The sequence below is a fragment of the Punica granatum genome, chromosome 3 (assembly GCF_007655135.1).
Source record: "Punica granatum isolate Tunisia-2019 chromosome 3, ASM765513v2, whole genome shotgun sequence".
Classification (NCBI taxonomy): domain Eukaryota; kingdom Viridiplantae; phylum Streptophyta; class Magnoliopsida; order Myrtales; family Lythraceae; genus Punica; species Punica granatum.
Genome location: NC_045129.1, coordinates 1,624,407 through 1,646,661, shown reverse-complemented (window position 1 = coordinate 1,646,661; position 22,255 = coordinate 1,624,407). Strand labels below are relative to the sequence as shown.

Sequence of the window (22,255 nt, the reverse complement as noted above, 5' to 3'; positions counted from 1 at the left end):
GCCGATTTAGCTCGACTAAATTGGTTGAAACCTATTAAGTTTCCAGATACAATGATGCAATATCGAAAATATAATATGATATTAATCAAACAGAGATACTAAAACTGCAGGAAAAAATTCATTTATTGTGATCAAATACACAGTACATCACTATGTGCTAGAGCGCGCACATAAATCCTGTATGTATAGGTATAGTACAAAAAGGTGTAAATAAATCCATGTATAAGAGATGAATTAATTAGCTGCTTCCTATATCCACATAAAACCCATTACTATGGCAAGAGGGGCAAGGAAGACTTTTGATGCAGCTGCGAGAGAGGGGGCACCGGAGCTGCCCGGAGGTGGGGACTGGGAGGGAGTCGTGGTCGAGTTGCCGGGTGGGGGGCTGGCAGTGGGACTGGGACTACCAGAAGAGGATCCGACAGTTACAGTTACTTTCTGACCCGATTCACAATGATCGCCAATGGTGCAGATGAAGTAGTAAGTCCCTGTCGCGTTGAGGGTGAAGTTGGCAGGACCGGTGGTCAGAAGCTGAATCGGAGAATCATCCTCGCAGGAGTTGTAATTTGCCTGCGTCACGTGAGCCACGTCGTGCTGACCCGTTGCGAAGTTGAAGACTGCAAAATAATTCAAGACCTTATAAGATCAGCTCCTGTGAGTTTATTCACGAGGCTATAGTAATCTATGGAAGATACAGGACAAACAGTTCCATAAGCCGATCGACCCCCATATCATATGTCCCATCAACAGCTGCAAGCTCGTACTAGAAAGTTGCGAGACTACTTGTAATTATGTGTTGCTTACCTAGTACGTCTTCGACTTGGAAGGTGTAGCTGCTCGACCAGTTCGTGTATGCAGCTGCCCCGTTAGGAGGGATCCTCCACGCAACGGTGTCTCCCACAAAGTAAGTTGCTGCCTCGGCACCCTGCAGTGCGATTATCGACAACGCTGCTATTGCAGCGACGACTACGAGAGAGAGTTTTGCCATACTCGAATGTGTTCTTGTGACTACCCTCAGGTCGCCCCTTCCGATTCTGTAGAATTTCTCTGAGGATTTGGGTTGCGAGGGTTTGATTGAGGAGATCAAGTGGCTTTATGTAGGAGATGGAGTTGGGAGTAGGTGGAGGGAGTAGTCTCTTTTTGACCATTCGACGTAGATGCCAGTTGATTAATGCGTTTGTTCTCATCATACCATGGGGACCCGTTTTCAAATTCAACGAGGAATCGGTCCAAGCAGATTAGTCGTCGAACATAATCGGACGAAGGGAGTCGAAGCAACCGACATATTTAAATATATATATATATATATATATATATATATGAGTAAATTGCACTTGTGGTCCAAAAAATTTTACAAATATTTCAATATGATACAAAAAGTTTTTTTTTTTGCTACTTGATGGTATAAAATGTTTTAAAGTTATTTCAGTATAGTACAAACCGTCATCTCGTCATTGACGCCGTCAAAACCGATGCTGATGGTGCAAAATCAATTTTTGTGGGACATTACATAATGGTGCAAAATGTTTTGAAATTGTAACTTAATAGTACAAAATATTTTACGTAAGTTACATGATGGTGCAAAATTTACAGATTTTGTAAAGAACGGCTTGACGGCGTCAATGGCGAGATGACGGTTTGTACTATACTGAAACAACTTCAAAACATTTTGTACCATCAAGTAGAAAAAAAAACTTTTTGTATCATATTGAAATATTCGTAAAACTTTTTGAACCACAATTGCAATTTACTATATATATATATATATATAATTAAGAATTAAAAAGAAAAATTCTTTTGAGAGTCAAAAGTGGAATAAAAATAATAAAATAAACAAACAATCTTATTAACCTTTAGTATTAGACGAACTTACTTTCTGAGAGTTTGCGTATAGGAGTAGCCTTTCGAGAGATGAAAGTTACATCACCAATCTTAAGAAAGAATATGGGGAAAAAAAGCAAAAATTAAAGAAAAATAAAAACTACAATTCATTTATAGCTATACTATAAAATAATATCTAATCTATTTTTTAAAAATAGATATCTATATAAACATATAACTTATATATACTTTTTCTTCCAATATATATTGAAGGGTGTCTACGTAACCATATATTAAGTATATTTATTCTTGTATAAATATATATACTAATATATACTTATTTTCATGTTAATATTGATGTGATGAAATATTAATTTTTATTTTAAAAATTCGAGATTATTAAATAATATCTATACATATAATAAAATATTCTTATTTATTTCAAATATATTATGTTATATAAATTATAAAAATTCAAGAAATCAAGAAATCGAATTTTATGACGAGATATCTTTAAAAATACTTTTGTTAAAAATAATTTGGAAAATAAAAAATAAAAATCTAGAAAATTATTTTTAGAAAATATGTGCTAATATACACTTATTTTCATGTTATTATTGATGTGATGAAATATACTAATTTTAATTTTAAAAAAATCAAGATTATTAAATAATATCTACACATATAACAAAAATCTTCTCATTTATTTTAAATACATTATGTATATAAATTATAAAAATTAAAGAAATCAAGAAATCGAATTTTATAATGAGATATCTTTAAAAAATACTTTTTATTAAAATAATTTGAAAATAAAAAATAAAAAGCTAGAAAATTCCATTCATAAAATTCATATTGTCTTCAATTGGAGATCATTTTAGTATCCAAAAGATTTTATGATATTTTTGATCTTTTTTAAATGAAATATTATAATCGAAAATAATTTTGGAAGATTTTGTTGCTAATTTCATAATAAAAGATAATTTAAATTTTTTAAAACTCAAAAAATAGAGAAAAATTCATTCAAAAATAGAGCATTCTAAACCTATTTGGCTAGACCACATCGTTTTGCTTTCAAATATATATATATATATATATATATATTTATTATTTTTTTTTCATGAGGCCTCCCTATTTGACTATTCAATTCATCTGATATTTTGGTAATGTGGAGCTTTGGATCGGTTCATAGCATAGCTATATATATTTTTGAGTAAATATGCAATTCGGTTCGTGACTTTCCCATCACTTGAGTCCCTGATTAATTTTTTGCATCAATTGAGTTCTCAACTATTTCATTTTGCATCAATTTAGTCCTCATTACATCATTTGCGCCCCTCAGTTTGAAAAATTGCATCATTTTGGTCTCCGAGAAGCATGGGCTCCATCATCTAGGTCCGGTGTCACATCATATTAGTCCCTGATAGTTGGTTTGCTTGACAGTGCGTAAGTTCATTAGGGACCTACTTGATTTAACTGTTGAGCAAAATGATGTAACCTTTTATTATTGTATTTAGACTGACATCACATAAGTCCTTGTTCATATATAGATATATGTATCTGTATTCCTTTTCATTATCCTTTTTTCTTTTTTTTTTCTTTTTTTCCACCCAGAACGACGTTGTTTTGGTAGCATATATCAAAACGACATCATTTTGGTACATTTATATAAGTTTGTTTCTTAAAAAAATTAATTTTAAAAAATATAAAACTATATTTTTTTAAAAAAGACTTCGTCTTCCTCCTCTGGTTCGTCGGAGCTCCAACTGACTAGAGGAACCCGTCGTGCCACCGGATTTGGGTTCGTGCTAAGGTCACGAACCCAGGAAGGGGGCTCACGAACCTTATTCTCATCCAACCAGGATTTTTTTAGTGGAAAAGAAGGAGAAAAAGGAAAGGAAAAATGAAGAAAGAACTAGTTGATGTAACGTTAGAACAAAGTGATGTAACAATGACCTCTCATTTAACGGTGTGAACACCTACAGTTAACTGGAATGCAGTAGAGGACCTAAATGATGTAACAAATGATCAAATTGATGTAATCAGAGGGCCAAATTGATGCAATTTTACAAATTTAGGGACCTAAGTGATGTAACAAAGACCAAATTGATGCAAAATGGAAAAATCAAGGACTCCATTGATACAAAAAATTAATCAAGACCCAAGTGATGCAACCCGCCAAAGTCACGACCAAATTGCATATTTACTCCATGTTTTTCAAATAGGCGGAGGAATTTGGTCGTCCATTAAAATATGATGTGGTCGGTTGTGCAGCTGCTGAACGCTGGTTAATATGTCATCCCCCTGCATATTTTTTAGCAACTCCGGCGACACGAACCTTCTAAAGTACCCGACAAATGTAGCGCATGTCAATCCTCCAGTCTCATGGACGCCAAGTGAACTACCGAAACTAAACCGATTGATCACATCGCCGAAAAGCAAGCACATCAACCGAATTAGGATTCCGACTAAGTATGGAGACCTGATTTGACTTACTGCTCAAATTTTTCTTTAATTTAGTTTTGGGGAGCTAACTGCCCCGGACTTTCTCTGACCAGCAAAGAATTCTGACGTTCAGACAAAGAAACAGAGCATTGACGAGGAAGAAAAGCATAAAATAGAATTACCAAATGACCCATGACTCTCTAGAAATCTTGACTCATTCATCAACGACCCTGTTTTATATGACATGAGCAACTCCAAAATTCTTAGCGTATGTGAACCTGCAACATGGACAGTTGCAAACTTCCTTGAATAATATCATCAACATACGACAGATGTGAACCATATGCGGTCATATGTAAGAAAGGCTCGATAAAGGAGGACCAAACCCACTTGAGATGCTTTCATATTTTTGATTAAATACTTGCAATGCTTTCATATTGATGATAAGGTTTGAATCTGTCTATCATGACATTTACATCAGCTGAGACCAAAATTCTCCGCGTTTCTCTATGGAGCATCTATGAGGAATAAGCAATATCTTTCGTATTTGCTGTACTCTCAAATAATAACGAGAGCAACCAACCTAGAACCACCCTGATCTTAAAGCAATCTTCTGAGCAGAAGCAACACAGTCACAGAAGCTGCTAATGTAATGGCATGCGAACAGAGATAGTATCGAGCCTGGAGATCCTGCAAAATTTTATGTTCCAAAGAGAAGGAAATATTAGAGGATCTGGGTATTGAGTGATCTGCATTTATGAATGAGATCACTTGTTATGTAAACTTCAATATAACTATTTCACCAATTACTGAATCATCCACTTGCTACAAAACTTATATAGCGTAAAATCAGAAAATTTCTTGTAAACTCGTAAGACGAATTGGTATAATTTACAGTTTTGAAAGATCATTTACTGAAACGTTCTGCCAGATCATCAGATGACCAATTCTGAATTATTCCATCAACCTTTGAAAACACAAAATATCCGGTGACAGACTCCATACCTTCAAAGAGGCAGCCGATGAACTAAGCCCACGATATCCTATATCATATGCAATGCTCCCGTCGGGCTTGAAAAGGCCGAAGTTCCTCTCAGAGGTGGGACCAGTCTTCTGGTTCTCATTAAACAATGCAAATACATAGCATTTCAAAATGCTCTTGGGCCGCATGGGAGTCCCTTTCCTCTTAGCAAGCCTCTTCCGCAAGTTATAATTATACGTCCTTGCATTACTAACTGTAGCAGCAGCCTCATTGCTGTCCCCTTTCGAGGCCCAGCCTGTTTCCGTGATTATAACTTCCATCTTCTTGTAGCCTGCAGACTCTAAAGCAACATAAGCTGCATCTATCTGAGCATCAAGCATATTGTCATAGTGCAAGTCCTTTACCGGATCATAGATCCCATCAGTCGATTGGAATAATGCATAATTAACATCAATATTCTCAGGATCACCCATGTAGGCGAGGAATGGGTAAGCATTTAAGCAAAAAGGAGACCCGATGTCCTGGAAAAACTCAAGCATGGGCTTCAAGAACTCGTTGATATCGTCTTTGAACCGGCACGAAGAGGGAGGATAAGAGTTGGAGAAAACGGCTTGGGAATGGGCAGTAGTGATTTGGATCTGATCATCCAATTTGAGCTTCTTGAGGGCACCATGCACGTTCTTCATTGCACCAAGGAGGGCCCCATAGAGATCGTTATTGCTCCCACCCAGAACCTCGTTCCCAACAGCAATCCCACGTATGCGGGTCTCGGGGAGGAAAGCTTGGACATTGTCCTGAACCCAACTCATTGCACGGTCCGTGCTCGAGTTGATGTCCTTCAAAAGGCCGTTGTTGAGCCCAACAACTAGATTGAGCCCAGTCCCACTGAATGCCTCGAGGACTGTGTGATCTGAATCATAAATACGGACATTTCTGATCTTCGACTCTTTCAAAAGCCTCACGACCTCATCAGGGGAGGGAATGTTATCAGCGATTCTCCCGTAATTTATCCCATATGTGCCAGCGAATCCTTTTAGTGATAATATTCCTAAAGAAAAGAAAATGGTCCAGTTTCAGTCAAGTTGATGCACAATAGAATAAGAAATATCTGAAACTTACCATCACAGGATTATATCATTGAAACATTGGTACCAGATATAAATTATGTATAAATCTTTCAAAACGACAGACCAAGCTAAGTTGTTAATAGTTTTATGCAAAATTGTTTCCAATGCAGCAAATCTACCACTTCAGCAATCTCTGTTAGATGGGGATATTGAATTCAAGCATATTGATTGGGCCAAAAAAAAAAGAAAAAGGAAAAGAAAGAAAGAAAGAAGGAAAGAAAAGGAAGGATCATGTTGACACTGTAAATCAAGGTAAGTTTTCAGAACGGGAATTCAAAATTAAGACCTAGTGATTATCTCCTTTATGAAAAAAGCGTATCTTACTTCCAATTTTGGCAGACTGAAACGAGTCATCTAAAAAATTATTATAACGATACCGACTCATTTAGTAATCAACATGCCTGAATTGGCCAAAACAATCACAGGCACTTAATTGCAATCAACCTAATGTGTAAGTCAGAAAAAGAGAGAATCAAGGGAAAAGGAACTAATAACATTGGATCACTTACGAACTATTGGGACATAAAATCCATATTGAGATGACCAATAATTCAAAGTTTCCACCAATATACACAGGCAAAAGGTCCAAAATACTCCCAATTAAGGTCCAAAATACTCCCAATTAGGAATTAACAACATAAGCAATTTTGATCATCTCCTTCCCAATTGAACCATTACTCTTCAAATCACTGCGGAATTTCAAGAATTCAGCTTCAAAATCATCAACTTACACGATGGTCTAGCAAATTTGCACGGACACAGATCAAGAATTCCCCCAAGAGCAAATTTAAAGGAATAATATCAACCTAACTCAGTATCAGTTCAAAGTAAAGAAAACATCCCATCAGAACAAGACGGTCCCAATTGAACCAGCAAGTTCAATACCCTAGACTTCCCCAGTTACTAATTTTACCAGAATCGCTAGATGATACAGATCAAGAAAGTCCGAATCGAACATTCCAAGTCTAATACGAACTCCACAGATTGATACAACATCCCATCAGATCATTTAAATCAAGAAAAACTAATAAACGAATAAATAATAAAAGCAAACCAAGAACAATAAGAACACCATCAGCAACAAAGCAAGACCAAGAATCTACCAGCTAAGCAACTGGATAAGAACACGAATATCTAAAAAGACCGTTCTTTGACTACAAACTCAGATTGCTGGGATAACCCCATTCACGAATTCGACTGGGAAGGCTACAAAGAAGCTCAATTGGAGAACTTCAAGCACCCAATTCGACCCAGGTAGGAATCGACCAATCCGATCACTGAAATCAACCAGAAACATGCCAAGAACAAGAACCCACCAATCGGGTAGTTGAAGCAGAGCAAGAGCAGCAGGCACAGAGACTGTACGGAGAACCCGGATCGTTTCATTGGGTTTGAAACTTCCTCAGCCCCCGAAGATGATGGCGGCAGCGGTTGCGACAGAGGAGCAGGCACGGTTTGGTGGGGCGCAACAATACAGGGGCAGAATGGGGAATTGAGGCGTCTCCTCCTCCTTCAACGCAAAGCTTCTTCGTCTTCCTCCTCGGGCAGTCCATAAGACAAAGAGATTCTCCCTCTCTCTCTCTCTCTCTCTCTCCCCCTATCAAGTGACAACTTTTGCGCTTTCCACCATCTTTTGACAGCACCCAGCTTCACTTTTCTTCTATTTTATGATCCCCTGATTCCCTCTCTTTCCTTCTCCGTTCGTGGGTTTGTACATAAATGAATTTATGGGTCTCTGTGATGCAAACGAGTTTAGACGTCAGCGAAGGAAAAGGAACACAGTGGGGACAGGGGGCTGCTCAATCAATGGCGGTCGTTTTCTCACTGGGCGTCCTTTTGATGGATTATTTCATATGATTCAAGAAGAAAATGCATATTTGCATGTCCGATCCTTAAACTCTACCGTCTTTCTATAAGGTCCCTCGATCAGGTTTGACGAGTAGCGGAAGTTTTTTACTCGCATAAACCAGATCCAGAAGACAGAGCCTCTTCTCTAATTTTCAAACGACAAGTTAGTGAATTATTGTACTCCGACCTTCGAAATATTCTACAGTAGTCTCTAAAGTTGCACTTGGATTAATGTGCATATGCCAGTTCTTAATAATAAAAATTTTATAGATCGATCATCCTTACTTTTCACGTCCATAATTGTAGCATATAGAAAACTGAGAATATGAGATTCGGGTATTATAGCTCAATGCTCTGTCCATTTTATTTTAGGTATTCGTTGTATGTTTATTTCTTATATAGTTTACCTTTGATGATCCTTTTAGTGTTTTCCAATCTTGTAATTTTGGTTGGGTACTTGTATGATCATATACCTTTCTAGATGATGAAGAAAATCCTTTTAGTAGGTAGTTAAAATACATAATACATATATATATATATACACACATATATATTAATGGAGATAATTTTATTTTAGATAATAAAATATTTAAAAATAAGATCGTATCGATCAATTAGGTAATTGGTATATTAAGATTTTTAATATCTAATTTAAATATTATATTGATATTTGACATTATTCATTTTTCTACTTTTGTTATTTTTTTGAGTTTATAAATACGTAAGTTATTTAATATAATTCCTTGAATATGTTAGATTAGTCTACTCTCGTGAAGACCCATATGCGCCATGTATTTGTCAAATTCTCTGACTCATTTGCTCTTCTTTTTTTTTTCTCACACACAAACAGACGCTTTTATATACTAGTTATATTTCCCATGCATTGCACTGTTATTACAATAGATATTACTATCTTAGAACAATTATTTTCAATATAGATGAAAAGAATGTAGGATGTAGCAAAGAGCAATGAACTTGCAAAGAAATAATAACTATAATAATATATTTTTAAAAATTGGTAAACCTTCCATTATTTATTTTATCACGTCATTCATAAATTATATTTACTTTACACGTGTGTGAGGATATTTCTGTTCTAAAAGATATAGCATACGAATTTTTTTAAAATCTTATGATAGTTATATGAACATAAACATCATGGGATTTAAAAGAATTTATAAAAGGAAAATATTGTTAACTCTAAAAGTGAACCTTTTTTTCCAATTTATGTATTTTCTAATTATAATTTATAATTACAGAAATGTGTAGAATTATATGTGAAAAATTTGCATTACATTTCCGTAATCTGAAAAATTAAATAAACTAACAGATATAGAATTTTATATATTAAACAAATATACGATCACTTGTTTATTAATAATTATTAAAAATAAGTACCAAAATAGATTTCATGTATAATTGTATATATTTTTTCCAAAACATATATATTTTATTTTTATTTTGTTCATGTGAATTAACATGCAGATTTATTTTATATATGTATATTTTTTCAGAACATATATATTGATTTTATTATTTATTTATTTGATAAATATCTTGATAATGTGAATTAATTGTATATATATTTACAATTACATCACTATTTAATGCACTTGTGTTCAACATTATATATATAGATATACATATATATCATTGTCTTTTAGGATATGATATATAGGTTTTAAAAGTCTAGAATTACGTAAATTTAGAAATAGAACTCTTACTTATTACCAAGAGACATCTTAAAAAAGAGAAAGTTCATGTATGATACTACACTCTTGATTTTATATAGTATACTTTTAGTTTAATTTCTTTAGTAGTTATCGAATTTTTGTTGTAAATATAAATTATGTCTTTTGTTTGTAATTTTTAATAACAATTCACCTAAACATTATTTTGTTAATTACTATTCTAAATCTATCTAATAGGATATGATAAAATTATATATATTACAAGAATTAGTCTATATGTTATTTTGATATTTACTATTTTAACCCTATTAAATAGGGTGTGATATAATTATATATATATATAGATATGTATATTATACCGGGTTTGAATTGAGTAGGGGCCATGCTGAAAATTGAGCGAAGATTAGGAACTTGAACGGCTAAACTAGAACCAGAATGACTCTATTGTTAATTGGAGATGATTCAGGGACTAAAGGCAATTATAAATGGTACGGTTATTGGTCGGTGGGGGTAAGTGCGTGGCCTCGGAAAAGAGTTCATGATTTTTCTTCTTCTTCTTCTTTTCCTGCTACCAACTCAAATAAAATAAAATAAAATAAGATGAATCTACACTCACTATAAAAAAAAAATCTACAAAGATCAATTAATTAATTTTAGATTTATTTTTGCAGAGAATTAATTTCGTAGAATCACATTAATTTAGATAAAATTATTAATAAACAAAGCAATATATTTCATTAATTTCCATTAGCTCTTCTTTTATGTAACAATTCATTGGGATATAAGATCCCTGGGATGACAATATAATTTAACAGTTCAAATCTATGTAGCAACCTTATTAATAATTATTATTTCAATTCCCACCTAATTCTTCTATTTTAATTAATAATAATAATTAATACTATAAAAATAACAAATTTACAAATATAGCTAGGCTCTCCATATGGAGACCCTCTAGTCTCCATTGATTTAGATCCGTCAAACCAATAAATTATTGGTTTTGCACATTACGCATGACTGATGAACAAATATCCTCGGTAACCGAAGGGCCATTACTCTGATTCAAACTCAATGCCCTTTTGTAAGGGTTAAGCCGAGGCATATATGCGTGTTGATTCAAATAAAATTATCATGATTATTCATTTTAGGTTCATGTTTGAGAAACCCGAATAAATTTCAAATATAAAAAGGATCTTGGACGATGCTATTCCCATGTAATGTCAAAATATCTGACTCAAAAGTTTTCACTTTGGTGTTGTGATATTAGAAGGAAATGGATGCTTAGCGAGATTATAAAGTGCACTAAGACAAGGTTTGTAAAGAGATTTTTAATGATGCAACTACTTGGCATATATATTATATAATTCGAGAGGATATATCAATATATATATATTAGAATAATTGCTTTTCTGTCCTCTTTCCGTATGAAAATTTTGAATAATCGAAGCCATATAGTTGACGGTCTTTATTTACCTTAACGCTGATGGCCAGTAGAAGGATCGTGCAATAGCTTTTTAATTAGCACTTCACCAATTGGTACGATCCATGTAAGGGAATCTCTTTTACCTTTAATTCGTTCGGACTGTTATAATATTCAATCGTAAAAGTGATTTGATCTGGATGAACTTTTTAGCACATAATAATAATAATAATATAAGAATGCATGGAGCTGGCACTTCATCATAGCAATGACGTCGACATTCATAATATCTTACCATAAAAAGATTCGTAAGACATCACCTGGAAGAAAAATACAAACCTTTCAACTGTTCACAGATTAGAACATATTAATCATAGTTAGTTGGGAAATAGACACTATTATGTATTCAAATTTTTCTATACGTAAGTCATGATGTTCTGATCGCCTAGACAAGATTGTCACCGTCATCATCTCAAATGCTCGAGCTCAAAAACATCTTCTATTGACCCAGAGAGAAAGGGAGACGGACCCGAGCTGCTCTGGATCGACAGGCCCTCTGGAAGCTCTTTCCAGAGGGCTTAAGATGTCAGGAAGCAAGCAAGTCTTTCCACCATGAAGAGGTTCCTAAACCATCAGGAAGGTTGCCAGACACGGGTTGGGGATTCTGGAGTCACACACTCGCGTAGCTGCTTCTTCGATGCCTACACAACCGAACTAGGTCGTTCATCTACTGCAAATCTTTAGATCGAGCAAAGACCTATACGTGAGAAGTGACACCCATTTATATTTATTTGAGGCGGCCGCTGGAGCAGGCGAAAGCAGAACCTAGATGTTCTATGTTTGGCATCAGTACATTCGATTTGGTTCATTCACCTGCAACTTATTGATTGTTGTGACATATGATAGGTCCAGTTCCAGCTGTTTATACCCAACAAGATATCTACGATCGAATATTGTCGAATGGTTTTCATGCTGGATTCATTCGCTTCGCATGGTCGAATTCATACTAAAGAAGTCTAGGATTTTGTTGCTCGGGTGATGGAATTCTAATCCTAATGAGGTATGTTCATTTTGATGAGTCACAGTTCTGAGCCAAATGACGAAAACACCCTCAGCCATTCCTAGAATGACTGGATCAGATTACAGTCCAAAGAGAATCCAGCAGGCAGCAACCTTATCTCTTCCGAACTCCCTCAAACAGCCAATGCCTCAAATTTGTGAACTCAATGGAAGAAGGGGAAAAAAATGGAAATTTTATTTAATAAAAACGAGAAAATGTGAGAGAGAGAAAAGAACAAGGGGAAATAAAATGGCAGCACCATTCCTCTCCACTGCAAACACCTTCCTCTCCAAGTCATCAACTTCTGCAACTCAGTCCTCATTCGAGTTGTACCCATTGAAGCAGAGCTTCAGAAGAACGGTGACTCTCTGCAAGGCCATTGATGGGGCACCGAGGGTGACAAAGAGAGACCTTTCCATCTGTCTGGTTACAAGCTTTGTGTTTGCTGTAGGGGGAAGGGAGCAGCCAAACAGTAGTGCTGCAAATGCTGCTATTCTCGAGGCAGATGATGATGTCGAGCTGCTTGAGAAGGTGAAGGAGGACAGGAAGAGGAGGCTTGAGAAGCAGGGGATCATCAACTCCTCCAAGAAAGAAACAGGTTCTCCTGTCATAGCTCAACATTTTCCTGATTTTCATCTGCATTTGGGTTTTCTTTTCTGGGGAATTTGATGAAAATTAATAGTGGATTTCTCATACCCAATTCTATATATAGATTTCCAGTTTATGGGGGTCAAAAAATGCAGACATTTGGACAGAAAAATAGTGTATTTTCAGTAGCTCAAGAGGGACACTGATTGCATATGGTCATTACTGACCCCCATTTATGTTTAGTTAAGATTGTCGATAATTGATTAGATTCTGATACCCAACTGGTAAAAAAAAAATGGAACTTCCAATTCCATAATTTTTATGTTGGAAATGGTGCATTGAGTGAGCTGAACCGTGCTTTCATGTCCTACCAGCAGAGAATGCTCGTTTGTCAGCAACTGATGGAACCTTGTCATTGGAAGTGGCTTTGTTGTGAACGTAATGTCTGAGGTGTTGATAGGTCCAATGGAAGTGGTTCGTATGTGGAACAAGTTGTGGAATGGCCATCTCGAATGACTTTCATGCCATGTTCATCGGTCTGGCTATGATCAGATGAAAGATTTTAATGTGATATATAGGCAAAGATCGTATATCAATAGAGAAACTCAGGTTTTAGGAATTATGTTCTAGCAACTAGATGGTGCTAGGTTTCTCTTTCTCTGGTCTTTAGTGAGCAGAACTGTTTTAACTTTAATTGGCAGCATTAGACACTCTGATTGTTCATAAGTCTTACTCATCTTTCTTGCCAAACTGAAGCAAATCAGTAGCATCAGGTTCTCTACTTATTAATAGGCCAAAAGAAAAAAAAAACGTTCAGTACTTATTGCGTAATCCTTCCTGCATTAGCACTTACTGTCCGAACCTCTTTTCATTAAACCTTGTCTATTACTAAATGATACATAACTTTCTGTGAGAAAATTCAGGTTATCATTCTACTTGGTACGTCTGAAATCACAGTAAAAATTGACAATAAATCTGCAGGGTATCTGCAAGATTTGGTGTACAAGCTGAGTGAAGTAGGCCAAGCCATAGAAAAGAACGATCTGTCAGCTGCAAGTTCGGTTCTTGGTGGAAGCACTGAGGCCGAATGGGTCAAAAAGGCCAATGTAGCATTCACAAAGGTGTTCCTTCCTTGTGTGACTGTCAATGCATTTTCATATCATTGCCCAACCTTCAGTCTTATTGGACGATTCACATTCATAAAATCATTGGTTTCTTGTCTATACAGCTGAGCTCTAGTCCGGAAGAGAAGACAGAAGTGGACACATTCAATTCATCTTTGGCTTCGCTTATTTCATCAGGTAAAGTATCCCCACACCAGGAAATATAAAAATAAAGGAGTTGCTTCACACTTTGTTTCCCGGTGACTTACTGATCTAACCAGCCGAGTCAACGAAAATTTCTATTTCCCCCCAAAAAAATTTGTGTGCTGGGTCGAGTAAGCTGTCTCTGACGTTGACAGCTTTGCGTTTGATGGTTTTGCAGTTACGAAGAACGATGTTGAATCCTCCAAGGTTGCATTTGTGTCATCAGCTAGTGCGTTCGAGAGATGGACTACCTTGACAGGGCTTATTGACGAGCTCAAGGGGCTATGATAGACCATATAAATGATTTTTTCACGTTCCTGTCTCTTTGTTATACCCTGTTCGCACCTTCCATCTTTCTGAATTTTCATCATGCGAGTATCACCGGGAGTTGTACTTCGTGCTCGAACCCGAGCCAGTGTTTATGAGTAATATATCTCTTTAGACTTGCAATTCCTCAGGCAGCTGTATTATGTAAATTGATGTTTCTAACTTACTGGTTAGCTTAAAGCCAACATCTGTACAGCAGTGATTAATCTTTAAAGCAGATGTACGAAATACTCCCGGAACATTGGAACCAGTAACTTGTCAAAGTCGAGATAAGAGGCAGCGAAGTAGCACAAGAAGAGTGAGTGAGGGGCAAAGAAGTTTGTGTTCGAGAGTGCCGATTATTGGATACATATGTAGGAGCTACATATCAGTACATAACAGAGTATCTGACACCACAATGTTACACAGCAGTCACTTACATACATATATAGCAGCACAAAACTAACTACAGAGGCCTAATCTTCGGTCGAGTCGGGGATTGTAACTACAGCGGCCTAATGTTTGTGTACATACAGACATGCAGGCACAGTCTCAATAACCAATCAGATAACTTATAACTACTACTACTACTATTACTACAACAGACATCATCATCAGCATCGTTGTACAGAAACTAGAAGTCATTTGATTGAAGATCACTTACCCATGAATCGAGAAGGCAAACTACACCCTACTACTTGCTATATTAGAGTGCTGTATACTAGGCCACTCAAGCCTTCACCTCCTCTCCATGATTCCCATTTTCAACAGCATCACCTTCTACTTTTTTGCTGACCTCATCAGCCCCAGAACTATCCTTTTGATCCTCGGTCCCATTCGGAAACACTTTGTCCTTGATTTCAGGCTCGGGCTTGGTTTCGGGCTCGGGGGCATTGGGTTCATCCTGTTCCTCTTTCTCCTTGCCCTCGTTTACTTTATCATGCTTGCTCTCTTCAGTGAACCCATCCACTTTCTCTCCTTCAACCTGTGGCAGTTCAATCTTCTCCTTCGTCTCCCCTTCCTTCGGTTTCTCATTCTCTTCAGTTTTCTCCTTATCATTTCCATCCTTAGTTTCTTCCTCATTCTTACCATCACCCCCTTGAGGAGCTTCTTCCATCTTCTCATCTTCATTCTTGGGATTTTCTTTGTCAGGCTTTTCAGCATCTTCCATGTTAACTTCCTTGGTCTCCTCAGGCACTTTGTTCTCCTTCTTCGAGATTGACGATCTCCGACGCTTCTTTGGGGTCTCAATTTCAGGCGGTGGGGTTGCCTTTGCTCTCTCGCTGATCCTAGCCGATCTCCGAGGTGTCTCACCAGTGCCCCAATCAAACTCTGATATTGCAGGCCCACCTGGGTGAGCTTTCAGGTACTGATCCAGCGATTTCCGGTTACTGATCTCCTCACCCGTTGGAGCAGTGAATATGATCTCGTTCTTCTTCGGGGTCCCACCTTTCTTGAGCACATACTGCAGATAATTGGAGCATTGCACCAAAAAAGGGATCAATCAAACAATTCAACAGCAAAACAACGGACGATGACATGGATGAACCAATGAAAAATGAAACTCTCTCTCGTGATTGATCTGTGAACAGGAACCAATGCCCCTATGACTTAATACTAGTGTTTCTGAGGTTTAGTGAAGAATCTCGCAGGAACATCTATACCGCCTAGCTGAAAAAGAAAAGAATTACTCCTGCAAAAGTTAGCTTCCGGTACATGGCTAGATGAAAAGACACTCAGAAATGGCCCCTTAATGGGAAACAACCCTTTATGGTTGATCTTACTTCAACTGCAATAATGAAGGTAACAGAAACAACCTCAATGTAACAAGGTCCTACTCATTCATGTCATGTTGAATAATTCTATATGCACTTCTGTAAAACATGGTTAATTCTATATGAGCAAAAACTCCACATTAATGTCTATATGGGAAGTGCAATCATTTTGAGGATGCTATGGACTGCACGTCTATCATATATGGAGGGAGCGCAATGCATGCATATATCAGAAGGCGGTCTCCGTACATGAGAAATTTGTCCTTGAACAATTTTAAGAGAGAAAAGATTCACTCTCGTGCAGCTAGAGCTCTTGGCTTAAGCTCTTCAGAGCTATCTTCTGTTTTTCAATGTGTCGTGTACTCTCTGAATATTTTTTGATCAATTATATATCACTGCTTATCGCCACCCCACCCCCACACTAAAAAAAAAAAACCACAAAAAAAGGGTTTGTAACTGTAGTAGTCTTGAGACAACATTTCTTCAGACCTAAGTAAATGTAAGCTATAACAATACCTGGCTGGCAGAGTTATGTCTGTATTACCTAATGAATCATATTTTTCTCACAGGTATTACCAATTCAAGGTGAATCTTAATCTCATAGTACAGGAAAGAACATGTAAGCCAATCTTTCATTGAGGAACCTTGTCGCCCCATTTCGTTATTGATAAAACAGATTCCATCTTAATCAGACATGCTACAAAGTGACTGCACATCCTTATATAGTAACAATCAGAAACACAAATACAATGTACACCCAAAAAAAAAACCAAATACAACATATATTTTTATAGCCTGATGAATCTGTCTTTCAGAAAATTAAACCTTCTTGCCATCTTGAAAATAAGTGGGATCATCTGTTAGAATGCTTCTATTGGCTATCTATTTCAAACAAAGTGAACAACTTATTCCATTCCCTTGCTTGCTACTGTCACTAGGCTTCTTCTGCTCTACTAGTTGATTCCAGTTACTGCTCATTGGAAACCACAAACATATGAAAATTACCATTGTTATGTATAGCCATCCCACTGTCACTAGTCTTCTTCTGCTCTACTAGTTGATTCCACTTACTGCTCATTGGAAACCACAAACATATGAAAATTACCATTGTTATAGCCATCCCAAATATACTACAGGGAGAAAAGGCATCTCTTCATTAGAGAACAAAAATCTCCTTAGGCCCAGCATGGCTTCCCGTAATACGTTGCAGGGAAAAGTCAAAAGCATACTAAAGGAGTACATTTTGGGCCCTCTCTCTAAGTTTAGCTTATATATTATTGTTCTCAGCAAGATACACATTATAAATGCAAAAAATCAGAAATTTTGTCAATCAGACTCTTAACAAAATTCCTTTCAGAGCTCCAAATTCTCTGTTCTCCTCCAAGATCAAAAAGTCATGCCAAACAGTTAAATTGCATCATTCTGGGACAGAATGTGAGTAATTTCTAAATCATTTAAATAATATTTCACTGTGATTGCACCTAAATGAATCCAGTACATACTGAGGTAAATAAACCGTCTGAAAACCTAAAGGAATTGGGTAATGTCCAGAAATTCTGATAAAGACCATCAAGGTTGGCGCTTTTCACAAATAAGCGGGAGCAGTATAAATAAAGAAGGTTTCTATATGAGCTTACTTTAGACACAGCTTCAAATATTGGAAGATTTTAATTTTTAACAAAAACATAAATAGGAGAAAGCTCTTCTAGTGTCATAGTACTAGCAAAGTACCAGGCGAGGTGCAACTATCCCATGGCACACTGAAAATAAGTTCATTCAAAAGAAACCAACTTATGAATATACTGCATATAGATACACACAGACTCGTGTTCAAAATATGTGGAGCATTGATGCAGCAAATATGATAACAGAAGAATTTAACAGTTAAGGTTAAGCCAGAGGAATAGAACTGCCTCACTCGCAGCAGATTTAAACGGGCAAGAAAGAATATGAGTTGTTACTAATTCCTACAAATGATCAGAGCTATTTAGGGAAAAAGAAGATAAATGAGCAGAGATGGATTTTCGGTACTGAAATGAAAACATCTAGTACCAAAATGCCTCGACAAGAAACGGCAATTGCGATAGGCAACCAAAGAAACCAGTAAAAATCCCAGAAGGTAGAAGAAGAAAGGAAGAAAACCAGAGAAAAGCAGAGAGAGAGAGAGAGAGAAGAGACGAGAGAGAGAGGGGGGGTGGGAACAAGCGCAACGTGGGACCTCAGAAACCTAGCAGACCGTTCTTTTCTAGCGAAAGTACAAATAATTGAACTTTTAAATTCATTATTAGCTGAAAAACTATCAAAAAATGAAGGAGCAGAGAGCTCCTGATAGTTCGGAGGCAGAGCACATGCCCTCAAAAATCGGAACCTCAAAAACTCGACCAACGACGCAGATGAGCAATCCCTAATTCGACCGCTATCAGAACAGAAGAACCCTGCAAACCCTAGCTCCGGAACTACAACACCCAACTCGAAACAGACATCCTCCGAGCTAACAATACAGCTAAATTCCGGCGTTCAACCGAAAGCTGGAAGCAAAAGGCTTCGAATTTGATACGAATTGAAGTTATAGAGAGAGGGAAAGAGAGGACCTTTTTCGTCCAGCCAGGGGGAGCAGGAAGCTCCAAGGAGACAACTTCCTCATCCCTCTCCACGGAGTTCGCCATTTCAGACTCGCCCTGCAAACACCCACAAGCCCAAACCCTGAGAAATCATCAGTCTTGCAGAAACTCCGGCGTGAAACAACCCGGAAAATAAAATTTTGCTTTTTCCAGCAGAACCATTACTAAGCAGAAAGCAGAGAGAAACAGAGTAGTTGAAGGAGAAGAAGAGAAAGAAGGAGCAGATGGGGGGGGGGGGGGGGGTAGAGATTAGGGTTTGGAGCTTACTAGCTGCTGGTGCTGCTCTCTCTCGTGTGCGTTCAACTGTCTGGCGTTATCTTCTGTTGGGGCTGTAATGTAAGAATTCTGCAGAGATTGGGATGGAGTCGAAGCGCAAGAAGCTCTCTTGACAAGAATTTCCTCCTCTTTTTTTTTACTTTTTTATTTAAATTTTGGGAGCTCATTAGCTGATAGTGGCTTGTGGGGACGACACGTGTCGCGTCCCGACACAGAAACAACGGTTTGGATCAGGTCGGTAATATACTTACTTTGGCAACTGGGCATGGGCTTTGCCTCATGTCATCACGGGCCTGGGCTTCCAAGTGATCGCCATCGCCCTTTCTCTCTTCTCTTCTCTATTTTCTCTTATTATATTCCAAGTCATGAGTTATTTCATATTCACCACTGAAACTTATGTAGAGTTTCAAATTCACCCCTGGTGCGTTCAGTTTCTCTAATCAAATCTAGTTCTGCACACATCTCATGAAGGTCATAGCATATGACAGAATAGCACGCAAGAAACTAACGATGTTAACTTTCTGGGATGAGTCGAAATTGTTTCTCAGGCTCACGATGTTTTTGAGATTCTGCCCAAATCAATTAGGCAGACTAAAATGAATGTTCCTGTACTAATTAATCCATTTTCGTTTATATGATCAACCATCCGTGTCCATGGGCAGCACTATGAACGCTACAACTGCCCACGTTCCCTAAACACCCCTCATCTTCTCAAGTACACGTCTGCAATCGTACTTTGCGTGCCCTTAGTCGTTCCTTGTTCACTGTACTTTTTCCTCTATGATTAGAAATTTGGAATCAGCCATGACCGAGTGGGGCGCCATAAGTGGGGCGCCAATTGATTTCTCGGTATGTGCCAGTTTGATTCCATCAGTATCTACAGAGACGCACGACAGACCGACGGGTCATATTAACTCGGATTGGTCCCCTCGATCTTTTGCTCAACTAAACTAATGGAGTGCTAAAAGATGTGTATTATCAGGTCCAAGCATGTATCCAGTACTCAACTAAGCAAAGATGGTCCGGCAAAAACAGTAGCCAAGTTGAAGTTCTGGTTCATTGTTCATAGGGGAATGTCAAGGAGTTGAGGCCCCCATCGCCGTTCGCTCAAGAGAGAAACATCTCGAGCTATGAAGCAGATATCGCTCGGTATTAGTTCTGCTGTGCACAACAAATGAGAGAGGCGGAGGGACAAGTAAGAAGAGAGAACTGATTTCCATTTCTTATTCTCTTTTATACATTCTGTTGGAATACTACTCAGTAGGATGTAAAAGCTAACTAAAAAGTTAATGCGAAATACAAAAGGAAGGTCAAAACTGTTATGGATGAGCTGATATTACATGAGAGAGAGATGGGGAGAGGGAGGAGCTTAAGAGGCAGCAGCTATGGGAGGGACTGATGGAGGAATTCCATGGAAGAAACTAGGAGGTGATGTCCCCGCCGGCTCTTCCGCCACCTCCTCATCGTCATCTTCCTCGGCGTCCCAAAGAAACCGAGCATAAGAAGCCATAACATAGCTGCACCAACATGACAATAAATATCAAGTTAATACCTTGATGCTCTTTTTATGCCATCCTCTTTGTCCTCTTACCTCTTCGAGAATTAAATCACTCCTGAATTGAGCTAAACCTCATAAAACAGAATCCCAACAAGCTCAAAGAGAGAAAATTGCTTACCAATCATCGGGGGAAGCCTTGACGGCTTGGTCGAAGTAGGTCTCTGCACGTGCAGCATCCTTATGCTGCTGCCATACCAAGTCCCCGTACATGGAAAGAGTATCACCATCATTCGGGTTCGCAAGAATCGCCCTCCCGCAGTACTCTTCAGCCTTTACTAGATCTCCACGCAACTGCTCCAATATCGAATCAATACACAAGGATTAGCTCCCAAGTTCTACGCAATCGATATTGAAAGACCAAACATAACAGCAACAAGCATTCTTGGCCAATTGCATTAATACAAGGGCCGAATCCGGCCTAAAGATTTTCGCGGAGCATAAACCATATGAACATTAAACAACATATAATAACCGGAGGAAGGCGGCGTGATGATCTCAAATGTGAGGAGAAAGGATTAAAAAGATCATTCCTTTATACCTCTTTAAGGTACTTGGCATAATTGCTGAGGAGCAGAGGATTCCCAGGATCGGCCCGAATCATCTTTTGGTAATACGCGTCCGTGCTCTCATTCCCCCTATCGTTCTCCCACCCATTACCAAACCCCCCATGACCGCCGTCTCCACCATCCGAACCGCCGCCGCCGGCCGTGCCCCCTACATCGCAAAGTTTGTCCAGTCCCGACCCCAAGAACATCCCGCCGAAGGATCCGATCCTCAAGCCTCCATCATCTTCAAGCGCGAGCCCTCCTAGATCCTTCTCCTCTTCCTCCACGGCAAGCCCGTCCAGTGCCCTCGCGAGAGGCGGCTTCTTCTTCGGCACCGCGAGGTCACGGAGGTTCGACTCTGATAAGGCCCGGCTCATTCTCTTCGGGGAGTGATCATGATCGACGGGCGAGAAAGAGCCCGAGGAAGAGGCGGTCAAGGTTATGGATCGGGTACGGGGGAGTTGGGCCACGGACTCCGACTCCGGCGAGGAATCCTTCGATGCGTGGGGCGTGAAGGAGTTCAGCAGTGGCGTTGATGCGCTGCGCAGAAGCATCCTTCAATGGCGGAAGAAGAAGAGACTTGTGATATTTTCTCGGGGGGGGGGGGGGGGGAGAGAGAGGGAGAGAGAGAAAGAGATCTCACTCTCAGCTGGCTCGAGGGCTGAACTAGAAGAAAGACGGCAGAGGGAGCCTTTTATAGGGAAGACGCTGAGAGTAGTCCTGAGTTGATCTGGGCCGTTGATTTATGCGTCCCCATATCAAGTTCTGAGATTTTTTTCACCGTCCTCTTGATTTTTCATCTTTTCCTTCCAGAATTTAAAAAAAAAAAAATTGTTCTTTTTCTCGAACATGTTCAATCTATTTGATGAAATAATTTCCATTCCG

At 38.2% G+C, this 22,255-nt stretch overlaps 5 protein-coding genes across 7 annotated transcripts; 1 reads left to right on the top strand and 4 right to left on the bottom strand.

The window, feature by feature from the left end:
- Window positions 1-96: 96 nt before the first annotated feature.
- Window positions 97-1,094, bottom strand: LOC116198759 (umecyanin-like). The gene is made up of 2 exons (XM_031528990.1): window positions 805-1,094; window positions 97-617 (listed from the first exon to the last, which is right to left on the bottom strand). Exons 1-2 carry the CDS (start codon window positions 986-988, stop codon window positions 250-252), a joined length of 552 nt encoding a protein of 183 aa, XP_031384850.1. The 5' UTR covers window positions 989-1,094; the 3' UTR covers window positions 97-249.
- Window positions 1,095-4,641: 3,547 nt separating this feature from the next.
- On the bottom strand, window positions 4,642-8,142 carry LOC116200925 (glucan endo-1,3-beta-glucosidase 11). Its single transcript, XM_031531893.1, has 3 exons — window positions 7,692-8,142; window positions 5,272-6,296; window positions 4,642-4,956 (listed from the first exon to the last, which is right to left on the bottom strand). Exons 1-3 carry the CDS (start codon window positions 7,759-7,761, stop codon window positions 4,867-4,869), a joined length of 1,185 nt encoding a protein of 394 aa, XP_031387753.1. The 5' UTR covers window positions 7,762-8,142; the 3' UTR covers window positions 4,642-4,866.
- A 3,655-nt stretch (window positions 8,143-11,797) lies between these two features.
- LOC116201041 (thylakoid lumenal 16.5 kDa protein, chloroplastic) lies at window positions 11,798-14,796 on the top strand. 2 transcript variants are annotated; one of them, XM_031532111.1, is made up of 5 exons: window positions 11,798-12,052; window positions 12,420-12,992; window positions 13,964-14,103; window positions 14,211-14,283; window positions 14,468-14,796. In XM_031532111.1, exons 1-5 carry the CDS (start codon window positions 11,947-11,949, stop codon window positions 14,575-14,577), a joined length of 1,002 nt encoding a protein of 333 aa, XP_031387971.1. In that variant the 5' UTR covers window positions 11,798-11,946; the 3' UTR covers window positions 14,578-14,796. The 2 variants fall into 2 exon arrangements, with proteins under 2 accessions (XP_031387971.1, XP_031387972.1); XM_031532112.1 differs by having other exon boundaries at window positions 11,823-12,052; window positions 12,241-12,992.
- A 123-nt stretch (window positions 14,797-14,919) lies between these two features.
- On the bottom strand, window positions 14,920-19,417 carry LOC116201043 (methyl-CpG-binding domain-containing protein 10-like). 2 transcript variants are annotated; one of them, XM_031532114.1, is made up of 3 exons: window positions 19,259-19,417; window positions 18,962-19,073; window positions 14,920-16,060 (listed from the first exon to the last, which is right to left on the bottom strand). In XM_031532114.1, the coding sequence occupies exons 2-3, from the start codon at window positions 19,034-19,036 to the stop codon at window positions 15,326-15,328; spliced, it is 810 nt and encodes a 269-aa protein (XP_031387974.1). In that variant the 5' UTR covers window positions 19,037-19,073; window positions 19,259-19,417; the 3' UTR covers window positions 14,920-15,325. The 2 variants fall into 2 exon arrangements, with proteins under 2 accessions (XP_031387974.1, XP_031387975.1); XM_031532115.1 differs by having other exon boundaries at window positions 18,962-19,048; window positions 19,259-19,414.
- A 1,040-nt stretch (window positions 19,418-20,457) lies between these two features.
- LOC116201042 lies at window positions 20,458-21,991 on the bottom strand. Its single transcript, XM_031532113.1, has 3 exons — window positions 21,364-21,991; window positions 20,944-21,116; window positions 20,458-20,784 (listed from the first exon to the last, which is right to left on the bottom strand). Exons 1-3 carry the CDS (start codon window positions 21,922-21,924, stop codon window positions 20,637-20,639), a joined length of 882 nt encoding a protein of 293 aa, XP_031387973.1. The 5' UTR covers window positions 21,925-21,991; the 3' UTR covers window positions 20,458-20,636.
- Between the last annotated feature and the right edge of the window lie 264 nt (window positions 21,992-22,255).